At 48.4% G+C, this 12,206-nt stretch overlaps 1 protein-coding gene across 1 annotated transcript; it reads right to left on the reverse strand.

Moving 5' to 3' along the window:
- Nucleotides 1-5,839: 5,839 nt before the first annotated feature.
- Nucleotides 5,840-10,912, reverse strand: OCSTAMP (osteoclast stimulatory transmembrane protein; the record flags this gene model as incomplete). Its single annotated transcript, XM_079321799.1, has 3 exons — nt 10,621-10,912; nt 8,202-9,240; nt 5,840-6,295 (listed from the first exon to the last, which is right to left on the reverse strand). The coding sequence occupies exons 1-3, from the start codon at nt 10,662-10,664 to the stop codon at nt 5,840-5,842; spliced, it is 1,539 nt and encodes a 512-aa protein (XP_079177925.1). The 5' UTR covers nt 10,665-10,912.
- Between the last annotated feature and the right edge of the window lie 1,294 nt (nt 10,913-12,206).

The following is a 12,206-nucleotide window of genomic DNA, read 5'->3' on the forward strand; positions in this document are numbered from 1 at the left end:
AGAATGGAAAAGGATGGTCTGTGCAGGTTTGAGTGAGGCCAAGTGTGCATAGGACACAGTGTGTTTTACAAAGCCTGTGAAAACAAATATTGTCATCCTTTGTGTCAGGGGATTCCCCACCCTGTGTCACCAGCACTGCTGCTCTGGGCTGGCTGTGGGTGCTGGAAGTGCCATGGGAAATGGGCTCAAACTGTCCCTTCCTCTTCACTGAGCCCAAAACCCATGGATGGCATCCCCTGCACACCCCATGGCCCCTGCAGGCATCAGCCACAGCACCAGGTCAGGGCTCACAGCTCTTGCTCCACCTGCTCCAGTGTGCTCATCCTCCAGGAAATCTGCCTGGATAAGCAAAAAGAGAGAAGTAGGTAGAAGGATTGGCTTTCAGGGCAGCACAAAGGAGTGGAAGCCCTGGGAGTCCCAGTCTTTCTGGAGTCTTGATGTCTGTAAGAGGAAACTGGTTTGGGCAACAAAAGGTGAGTCTTTGCCAGAACCAGCAAGGCTTGGAGCTGTGCTGTGAAAAATGACACATCTTCTGTGGTTTTGGGGCACTGTCTGTGATACATCCCACCTCAACCACCCATCCCAGTGCTGATCCCCAGTGCTCCCCTGCCAGCATGCAGGGGAGGATGTGCCTGGAGTCAGGACAGAGACTGGCAGTTCCCAGAGCAGAAATCAGGGTGGATAAATGCTGCAGGCCATCCTGGGGGGATAATAGCCATGGTAATGCTAAGGAGAGATAAAAGCTCTTCATGCAATATTATGAAAGAATAAAACTCTGGCAGAACAATTAGACTGTAATTATGAGTTATTTCATTTTCTGTGACATCTAAATGTCAACACCATAACTCTGTAACAACAAGCACTTGGTACAGCACACTCTGCACACCTGATGAGCACAGCCCTGGGAGAGCACAGCAGCCTCCAGCTCCCCATCCATGCAGGCAGAGCTGTGGCATGCATCAGGGGGGAATACAAGCCCACCCTCACTTGGTATCATACCATGGCCGGATGTCACACCAAACAGGTGTGACAAAGTGGGGGTGACAAAATGCTCCAAGTCCTTAGCTGGAACTGGTACAAACACCCAGCAAACACTGGAACAGGTGTCTGTAAAGTTCTTCATCACTGAACTCCATCCCTGCACCCTGCACAGCTGTTTAGGGCATGAAAGGACAGAAAAAAGCCTGACTAAAGATGACCTCTGGTCCTGTTGCTGATCTTCTCCCTAAATATCTCTCTGATCCATCAGCCTTCCCTCCTCAGAGCTGTTCTGGTTAGTCTGAAAAAACAGATGGTGAAATCAGAGCAGCTCTTGCTTCTCAGGAGCCTCCACCCAGTTTGTGGTTTCAAATATTTTTTCAGTCTTTCCTGTGTGCACTGCTCATTGCAGTGCCCAGACAGAGGGCAAACCTCTCCCAGCTCTTAGAGGAATTTATTCTAATGCCAGAGAAAGCTCCTTCCTCCCATCAGCCCCACAAGAGCACCATACTCACCTCCTTCAGGGCCCAGGACCTCACTTGCATCACCAGCTGCTCTAAGAGAGCAAAACTCACATGAATTTAGGCATCTCTTTTTTGAAAAAGTCTAGATGAGGGCAAAGCTCCTCTCTCCCTCACAGTGGCTGTGAGCCTGGCATTGCTGATGCCCTGGCAGTGCAGAGCATTGGGCACATGGAGCAATTTCTTCCCTCTCCTGGTGAAAGGAAAAGGTGATTCACCCCATCCCAGACACAGCCTTGGCTTGACCTGCTCCTTCCTATAATTCAGAGTTCTCACTTTAATGTCTGAACAGCTTGATTCCTAGTGCAAAGAGGGAGTTTCCAGCCTTTCAACTTGGCTGTTTCAGTTTCTCAACCTACTTCAAAGGAAAACCTCTTGTCCAAGCTGTGGATCACCCCTGACTAGTCAGGCCTTTTTATTTTAAATCTCTTGGGAAATAAATTCACAGAATTGGCCTCTCTCCCTTCTCAGATATGAAACCATCTCCCCAGCTGTTTCCAGGTGGGATGAGAAAGTACAGAATGTTCAACTGGAATAGCATCTAAGTAAGAAATGTGCAAAATCCTGGTAGTTGTTCATGTTCAGTTTGTGTGTTGAAAACATCTCATTTGAGATTTAATCTTTGCTCATCAGCAAAGGAACACACAAATGCCTCTGCCTCAGTCCTTGGGAAGGGCTTGGGGGATGGAGATGGACTGGCTCCATTTCCTCAGCACCTCCTCAAACTGCCAGTGCTATCCTGTGAACCCCTGGAGGTTCTTGCTGAAGTCACACACCTCAGGGCTTCTCTGGGTACCTGAACACTGAGATCAGTGATGTGCTCAGAGTTCTGGGAATCAGGGAGCCCAGAAACATGCCTGGAGGATTGGCTGCTGTATCCACATCCCAGCTTTTAGCAGCCTTCTGGGATAACCAGTGTTGCTTCTACCTCATTTCTACTGTTTGTGTTGCAAGCTGGAAACCAGTTACAACTAATTTGGAAATTTTCTATTGCAAAATGTGAGGCACTGAGTTCAGAGTGAAACCTGACACAATCTGCAGTTGAAAGAGCCAGGATTTGGGAAACTCACTGTGAATTATATGGAAAATGCTATGAAGTAGCTTTTTTGCTTTTATTTATGTCCATTAAGATTTCCTTTTCTAAAATTTGGTGCATGGAAGTGTCTCTGCTCCATTGTGATAACAGTGCAAATATTTAAGATAGGATAAATGCAATAAAAATGGAATTTGCAAATACTATAGATAATATTACTGTCTAATAGTGGTGTTACATAATATAGATAGTATTACTATCTAATAGTATTATTAGATAGGATAAATGAAAAATAGAGTTTGCTTAAAAATCAGAAAATACTTCTGGATAGAGGTTTTTTTTTGCTTGCCTGTTCTGCTCTGGTAGATGCAGATTTGTGGCTATGAATGAGATCTTTCCTAGAGACTGTCTGAGCTGGATTATTTATACTTGCACCTCAGTATATTAAGGCCATTCATTCTTGCCTGCCAGCCAGCCACAAGCAGGAACTTAGCATATATTTTACTTAATATACCTGAGGCAGAGAAAATGGAGTCAGTTCACCTCCATCCCTTCACTAAAACACACCACAAAATTCCAAGGGAATCAGGTGCTTCAGGGTGGAATTTGTCTTATGTGTGAGTGTCTTTCTGTCCCCTGGGTTTATTGCACTGGTGGAGGTAAAAGCAATCCATGGGCTTTTCTCTCTCATGGTTAAATTTTTTTCTCTAAATAATTAAGAAGCCTCAAATCTCAATAAGTGCAAAGAATAAGCCAGTCAAGCAGGCCACCGCTGTGTGTCCTGCCAGGCTGTCAGCTCCTGGTAACTCCTGGGAAGAATGGCAGCTGTGGATACAGATCCAGGGCCACATCTGCACTGGTGGCAAAGCTGCAGCAGGTCTGGGTGAGTGACAAACCCCTGGCAGCAGCAAAGCTGGGGCTGGCACTGGCACCATCATTGGTGCCCATCTCCAAAGGCTCCCCAGCCCCTGGGACACCCAGCCCTGCCTGTGCCTGTGGCACACAAACCTCTGACCTGAACTTTGCCCTGCACCAGCACCCAAAACAGAAACCAGGAGTGCTGGAGCATTTCCTGCAGTCAGGGAGAAATGAGGGAGTGAGCAGGAGCAGCAGGGCTCCCCTTGGAGGAGGGACACCCAGGAGCTGGGTGAGTGACCCAGGACAAAGCCCTGCTCCCCATTCCCTGCTGCCTGTGGGATGGGAAGGATGTGCTGAGTAAAACCAAAGCAAGAGCCCCATGAGCAGGAGTGAGGTGTGAGAATGAGGCTCTGAGGGACGAAAATCCCTCAGCAAATAACGAGACTTGTACATTGATTGTACTTAATAAAAAATATGTGAATGAATTAACTTTTCTATCTGGTTAATCTGCTCAGCATTTCTCTCTTGCACCATCAAGCAAACCCAAGCAAGGCAGCTCACCCCTCCAGTGGGCAATAGAGCTTTATAATGACAATGTTTTCTGTGTTGTCACACCTTTATCTGGCTGAGGAACAATGCCTCTCAGGAGAGCAGAGCAATTTCCAGCAGCTCTGCCTCCTGCCAGTTCCCCTGTCTGGGGAAAACATGACAGCCCAATTTGGCACCAGGGACAGCATGGCTGATGTCAAAAAGAGAAGTTGTCCTGAGGAAAAACTCCTTTCCAGTTGTTCTTGATGGCAGACGTGCTGCTCAGATGGTTTGCTGTCTGAAGGGTTTCTCTCCTCCCAGCTATTTGAATCCCCAGCTCCAGATAATTTTATCTGCTCAGTGGAAATCTTTTTGCTTTCACCCAAGCAATAGAGCACAGGGCATTTTCTACAGAAACACCATGACAAAGCCCCCAGTTGCTGTGTAGGCATAAAATGTGCTTGGATTAATCATCAGAACAACAGGGCATTAAAAAACCTGGGGAGATGAATTCAACAGGTGGTTTTTTTTTTTTTAATTATAATCCAAACATACTTGTTTCAAGTACCTCAGAAGATGAGAAAATTCAGTGCATCTGGCAGCAGCTACCGCTTAATTTCTGTCATTTAATCTCATTGAGGTGCATTATGTCAAATAATTACCTTAATGAAGACTTTAATGGAAGAAGGGTGGAAAATAAAGACATGCTTCTAAGAAATGAAGCTGTGAAGTTGTTTGGTTTTTAATCTGGCAGGGATTTATCTGCCCTTACAGAGGTGCCCAGTCTGCCTCTCTATCAAAAAGAACACATTCAGATGCTGCCCAAGTGATGCATTTATTAATTTGGATACAGTGACACAGTTTCTAAGTTTGAAACAACCCAACATTTAAAACCATGAAGTTCAGGCATTAACCCACCACTGCCAAGGGACCATTCACACATCTTCCCAGGTGTCACATCTATGTGTTTTTAAATCCCCCCAGGGATGGTGCCCTGGGCAGCTCTGCCAGTGCTTGGTAAACCTTGAAGAATTTTTTCCTAATATCAAATCTAAACCTGTCCTGGCACAACTTGAGGCTGTTTCCTCTCACTCTATCACTTCTTACTTGGCAAAAGAGACCAGCACCCAAACTGACCTTTATTGACTGTTCTCATTCTCCTCTGAGGTCCTGCAGCTATTTTATTTATATTTTATTTTGAACAGCCATTTTGAAGAGATTTTAAAGCCCTCCTGTGCTGATTTCCGTCACCACCCATGCCCAGATGTGCCTGTCATGGTCATATTGATCTTGAATTTACTTTAGCAGGTTGAAATGACACTTTCTTTGGTGAATAAACTATCTTATAAATTCATCTGGTCTACCCAGGTTTCTGTGCACAAAACCTGAAAGAAAAACTCAGTGAAAATTAAATTAATCAAGTCAAATGACCCTCTCTTTTTTTTTTTTAATTTTTTTTTTTTTCCTGAAGGTATTACTTAAGAAATAAAGGAAGTGTTTACTTCTTCCAGCACAGATGCAGCACTCCCTTAGCGAGAGAAAGAAATCTGGGAATGTTGCACAGAAATTCCGCAGGCAACTTTATTTCTGTGAAGGGGGTCCGACAGGAATATCAAAGGGGTTTTATAGGGTTGAGGTGGCTTGAAAAGTGACCAATAAAGTTACAACTTAAAAGCTATCCAATTACTTTAAGGTTGTAGGTGAAAAGTGACCATTTACTTAGGAGAAATAATGACCAATTAGAACTCTAAAAGATAACACGGGGGTCTACAGGGGGATGGACATTTCTCTAGCATGAGTCATCCTAAGGATTTCTTATGTAGAGGATAAAATTCCAAGGGGGCCTTAAAGGGGTGTCTGAATCATCCACAGAAACGCAGCTCATTTTTCCAAATCAACGCAAAAATATGACATTGCAATTTTAGTGTTTTTTCTCTCCACACGCCTCAACTCCGGAGAGCCGAATGTGCGATGCCGCGGCATCGGGCGGTGCCGGGGTGTCAGCCATCCCCCTGATGCCATCCCCCTGCCGTCCCCCGGCCGCGTTTCCCGGTGCTGGCCGCCTGCCGTGGCTCCTGAGGCTCCCGAGCAGGTGCAGCGCCCGGCGGCGCTCCCGGCCGGGGAAGAAGGAGGCGGCGATGCCCCGGCACAGGCGGCGCGGCAGCGGCTCCAGCAGCGCCGAGCCGTACAGGATGCAGAAGAGCAGCCCCAGCGCCAGCAGCACGGAGTGGCTGGGGGCTGCGGGGATGCTGATCCCGCACCGCCGTGAGCTGAAGACCAGGTGATGCTGGTAGGTCTTGTTGAAACCCCCGAGGAGTAATTCTTCAGAAGGACGTCTGAAAATTTTGAATAGAAAGGGTACGGGTCCTATTTCAGCCTGAAATGAGGAGAGTTAAAATGTAAATGGGGTGTGGAGAAAGCAAAAGCAACTGATTAGTACAGAAACATCTGCCTAGGGGTGTGGAATCACTGCTACAGCACTAAGAGGAGGACACTGAGGTGTGTGATCACTTCAGGCTGAGTAACAGTGTGATGTGTGGCCACTGAGTACTGGGCAGGCTGAGAGTCAGTCCTATCTGTCATCCCCATCCACTGGTAGACACATCCTAACAGCATTCACTGTATGAGATTTATGGTGAAAGACATCACCCAGACCGTGGCTGAATATCTGAGTATTAGAGGCTTTTTCTAAGCTGTAAATGCATCATGAGCAGGTATGTACAAAGAATCCTGGGGCTGGGGAAGGAGGCAGGCTGTGTGACAGAAGAGGGAAGCTAAAACACCAAGCCCAAGGATATTTAAATAGAAACTGGGGAGGGGGGTTGTGGAAAGGATTGCAGAGGGTGACAACAAAGCCAGCAAGCAGGGATTTCTACTGAGGAAACAGCCTGTGCAATAGGATGAGGAGTCATTCTCAGTGTTCATCAGCTTCCCCTTCCTTTTGGACTTGCAGCCACTCTGCAGTGGGGGGACAGTGTCCAAGGCACTCCCATTCCTCCCTCTGCTCAGGAAAGGGGCCTGGGGCACTGTTTGCTCTCCTCCAAGCTCCCAAGGAGCTGTAACTTGCAGAGTGTGTCTGCTGCTATTTGATGCACTGGGAGAGAGAAACTGAGGTTGTGCCACCGCCTCCTCCCCCAAAGCCTGTGGCTCATCCAGCTGGCAGCTGGGGAGGGAAGCCAGGATTGTGTAATGAGTACAAAGACTGCAATCCCCACTACTGTGGACACTGCTGATGGCTCGTGGGGAAGCTAATCGGGTTTTTTCCCAGATTGTTGACTTTTCTTAGCTCCAGACAGGATCTTTCCCAGGCTGGAACTCTTTCTTAGAGACAAAACAAGGAAAGGTGGAAAGAAAACACAGACAGACACCTGGTGTTGACCACTGAGCTGTGTGAGTGTCTCGTGATATTTTGCAGAGAGCATATTTTGGAAGAGCTGTTGCCTTCTTTGACCAATGAGCCTTTTCTACTTCATTTTTCACAATCTCCCTTGTATAAATGCCATGTTTTTTCAATAAATCGCTCCTTCTTGCTTCTTGGAGGAGGAGATATGTTGCTGCATTCTTCTCTGCTTTCTAGCTCCACAGTGACACCCTGCCACCTCCCTGAGGGGCCACAGAGGGGGGTCCCCATACAGGGCAGGACAGGGCAGGACACCCCAGTGATTTACCAAAATATGAGTATTGGTCTAATACCCATACTGAGGGACAAAAGATTCTCTAAGAATTTAAAGTTAGAAAGTGTCTGTTTATTCAGTGCTGGGCAGCAGTGTGAGGTAATCCTCTAATACACACTGCAAAATCACAGGTGATCACAGAGTCTGTTTATTGGCAAAGGATTCAAATAAATCCATATCCATAACAGCCCCTCCCATTCCCTGCTTCCTATAGTAATTAGCTTCAATAGCTATTAGGCATGTGTGATTGACTTCTTAAATTAAGTCTGGGGTCGTTTTCGTGGGCAGGGGTCTTAAAAGGAGGAAGAAAGGCGAGTCTTCCTCACCCTAGACTCTTGACCTTTCCTATCAATGGCAATACAAATGATTTCTAGGGTTAGTCCAGTTTTTCAAAGAATGGGTTTCTGGGTGCATTGTCTATGTTCCTTTGGATCTTCTCACTAGTTTTGTCTTTTCCCATTCTAAGCACAGCTGAGTAAACATGAAATGACAGACATCAATTATTTAAGTTTCAGATAACTACTCCCTTCTAACTTCTAACCTTTAATTATTCTCATCAAGGTAACTAAAATCCTAATTTTCTAAGATGAGTGTTTCAGCAGCACTCACCTTGTAAGTGATGCTGAGAGTGACGGGCACTGCAGAGAACTGAGCTGCCTTTGTCACCGCCGTGTGCGCCACGCTGAAGGCAAAGTGCTCCATGGCCACCAGCACCAGCATCAGCATCAGGGCCACGGTGACCAGCATGGCTCGCACGAGGCACAGAGCCAGCTCTTCCCAGGACAGCCTCCAGCCTGTGGGTCGGATGAGTTTCTTGGAGGAGCCCACCAGGAGATGAGATGCTCCTCTGTCCGCGGCTAAACGCTCCAGCTGCGTGGTGATGTAAAAGTTGTCAAAGCGGAGATCGGTGAGATAATTTTTCAAATACCAGCTGGACTCAAAACAGAGGTAGAGCATGAAGAAACCAGCAGCCAGTCTGTTGGCTACTCTTACAGAGTCTTTGACCAGTACCTCAACAGACAAGAATTCTCTGCTCATTTTCTCACCAGCAAGGTGCATTTTTTCGTAAATCAAGGAGCTGTTCTGCAGCAATGAAAAGCGAAAATGTCCATTCATAGGCTTATAAATGGAATGAATGGTTTCTTGGATTGCAGCCCCAAACTCCCAGGAAACTGTCTCTAGCAGGGCAGTTGAGTTCAGAAGGCTGTCAGAGGAGTTCTTGCAGATGCACTTAATAACCTGCAGTATGGTTTTAATGTTGCTGATGATGTTGGGTGTTATGTTCACCACTGCAATCATGATGCAGGTGGAGAAGAGAAGCTTCCTGCCCTGTTTGGTGCCTAATGTGGGCATGATCATGCTGAAGACACAGCGGGCAGGATGCACCACAAAGAGAGTCAGGAGAAGGAGCAGACTGAAGGAGACAGCCATGGCAATGGAGAGGTGCCAGGAGTACTCCAGGGAAGCAAACATCCAGTTGTAAAAAAGGCCTCCTATCACTACTGTAATGCAGGAACACTGCAGAAACAAGGTCCATAGCTCTCTGCCATCTGCTGGGACAGGTTTGGAGTAAATCCACCACAGCTCTGCCACAGTTCTGTGCATCTTTGGGAACAGAAAGTCTTCACAGTAAACACGGGCTCTCATCCTGGGGAAAGAACAAGTACCTGGGTGTTAGCAGAGGAAATTTTGTGTTCATGAACACTGATTAGGGGCTTTCTTGAGATGCTCGTTTATGGGGTTTTATGCTGTCCTCTGAGTGCCTCTGCCTTCTCTGCTTCCCTGCTAACTTCCCTGAGTAGCTGGGGCTGAGATCTCCCCTGGCAGCAGCAGGACAGGGAAGTTCAAGGCATTTATTGAAAAATAAACACTAAGTACGATGCAACTGCTCCTCTATTAATGCAATCATGGGAAAACATTGTGTTATTCTACAAAAATCATAATAGAGACATTCTGAGGGGTCACCTCATTAGCAGTGGTTGAGGGTTTGGTGCTTATTTAGAGGATGTTGGAGGGAGAAAGAGGAGTCAACTGGTTTCTTGTAGTTGTTAGACAGCTCTGTATTTCAAAGGTGTTGCATGGACAAGAGGCAGTTGAGTGGTGCTCTCCCTGCCTCTGAACACAAATCTACATGTTTAAGGGTGACAAACAGAGAAAACAGTTTCACACTGGAGCTGCAGTGCCAGAGGAAGTCTCCAAGGACAAGAATTTGGCCACTAAAGACAGGATGAAATGTCTCACAAAGCTATTTAAATCATTTGGGAAAGAATATAATTTCTCAGGCCTCACATCTGAAATGACTCGGGGAGGGGAGGGGAGGGGAGGGAAGGGGAAGGGAGGGGAGGGGAGGGGAGGGGAGGGGAGGGAGGGAGGAGAGGAGAGGAGAGGAGAGGAGAGGAGAGGAGAGGAGAGGAGAGGAGAGGAGAGGAGAGGAGAGGAGAGGAGAGGAGAGGAGAGGCGAGGAGAGGAGAGGAGAGGCGAGGAGAGGAGAGGAGAGGAGGAGGAGAGGAGGAGGGAGAGGAGAGGAGAGGAGAGGAGAGGAGAGGAGAGGAGGAGAGGAGAGGAGAGGAGAGGAGAGGAGAGGAGAGGAGAGGAGAGGAGAGGAGAGGAGAGGAGAGGAGAGGAGAGGAGAGGAGAGGAGAGGAGAGGAGAGGAGAGGAGAGGAGAGGAGAGGAGAGGAGAGGAGAGGAGAGGAGAGGAGGAGGACGAGGGAGGAGAGGAGAGGAGAGGAGAGGAGAGGAGAGGAGAGGAGAGGAGAGGAGAGGAGAGGAGAGGAGAGGAGAGGAGAGGAGAGGAGAGGAGAGGAGAGGAGAGGAGAGGAGAGGAGAGGAGAGGAGAGGAGAGGAGAGGAGAGCCTGTCCCAAGGGTTAAACCCAGCCAGGCAATCCCTGTCTCCCACTGCTGGACAGCAGCCTCAGCTATCCTTTGAGGGACAATTTTAACTAGGAAAGGGGGTTTTCTGTGGAAAGTCCATACAACAGCTATCAAGACAGAGGGAAAGAGAGGGATTAAAGCTGACTCTACATACCCAGTGGCAGTGAGGTGCCCCAGACTTGCCCGAAAATTCTCCATGCTCCAGTGCCTTACTGCTCTAAGAAGATCCTGGATGTGGCTGTTGGGAGAGGCAGGGGAGGAAACCAAGGCAGCACCAAGACTCAAATCCCAGGATGTTTTAAGGCAATTCAGATCAGCAACACTGGCAATCCCTGAAGTGTGCAAAACCTGGTGAGTGAAGCTGGGGAATAACAGCACCAGGATGCACAGCACTGCTTGGGCTTCACACTTTTTCTGGTCTTACTCTTATTGCAGAGAAGGCTTATTTTAATGACACATAGCTGAAAAAAAAAAATTAGTCACATGGGCTGACGAAGATGGAACAAGGATCATATGGAACCTGGGGTGTCATCATTCCTTGTGGGGAAATCAGATGACTACTCCTCACCCTGCCCACCAGCAAGCAGTGGGCAGGGCTGGCATCTCAGAGCAAAAGGGATCTTTTCCTCTTCCAGACATCAGCCATGGCACAAAGGGCACAGGGGATCCAGCAACCCAGCTGGTAACTGCTCTGCCAGGCTGCTGCTCCCTGCTGAAACTGCATGCAGGGCTCACAAACAGCTTCAAGGCTCATCTCACAGTCCTAGCAGAGGAAGTTTCATTTTTGAACATTTCTGAATTCTCTGTAGCCAGAAAACCCACTGCAGAAAAAACCCAGCCCCAGTCAGGACTCCCAAACTGTTGAGAAGCTTCCAGATGTACAGCCAGGATGTGCAGTCCCAAGGGACCAACTTGCCTGGCCCCAGGATGTGCCCAGCAGAGCTCCAGCCTCCAAACCTGCTCACCTGGAGATGAGGACCAGCCACGGTGTTTGCCCCTTGGTTATGAGCTTGGGGTTACAGGAGCCTTCCCTGGCTCTCACCAAACCTGCCCCTTGGCCAGACACTCATTCTAAGCCAGGATTTGTGGGCAAAGGTGACACAGCTCACCCAGCTGCCACTGAGCCCATCCCTTATGGGAACCTGCTGGCCAAGCCAAGCCCCCCTCCAGCTGGGAACTGAGGGGCCCCCAGGATGTTCTCATGCTCCCCTGGGCTGGAAAGGGCAAAGGGCTCGAGGTCAGCCCTGTCCCAGCCACCCCTGGGGACAAAGCACGTGAGGCTCTGCCCTCCAGAGAGAGGTGGGAGAGCAGCACCTTCCCCAGGGGAAGCACTGGAGGACAAGGAATGACGAGCACGGGCAGACCAAACCCCTGCCCTTCCTGCAGGCACCACTGTGCCCTTGCTGCTCCATTCAACAGCTCCTCTTCAATAGCTGGGGGTTTGTTTTTCCTGTGTGGCTGCTGGAGCAAAGCTTTATTCCTGGTGCCCCAGAGCACAGAGGCCAGAGGAGGAACCCTGCCTGGCTCCAGCAGGGAGCAGGCACCAGCCAGGCGGGCAGGAAAGAAAGTGCTGTTTGTTTGGGGCATCCATAGCAATGGCTTGCACAGGCCATGAATTAGGTCTTGAATTCAATGTGCACTCTATAAGGGACTAACCCAAAAGACCCATAGCTGGATTCTGCAAGGCTCATCAGCTTCTGCTAAGACTGAACTCCTTCCTCACTCTACTGCAGAGTGAAC

This window comes from Erithacus rubecula (genome assembly GCF_903797595.1).
Source record: "Erithacus rubecula genome assembly, chromosome: 18".
In the NCBI taxonomy this organism is placed as follows: domain Eukaryota; kingdom Metazoa; phylum Chordata; class Aves; order Passeriformes; family Muscicapidae; genus Erithacus; species Erithacus rubecula.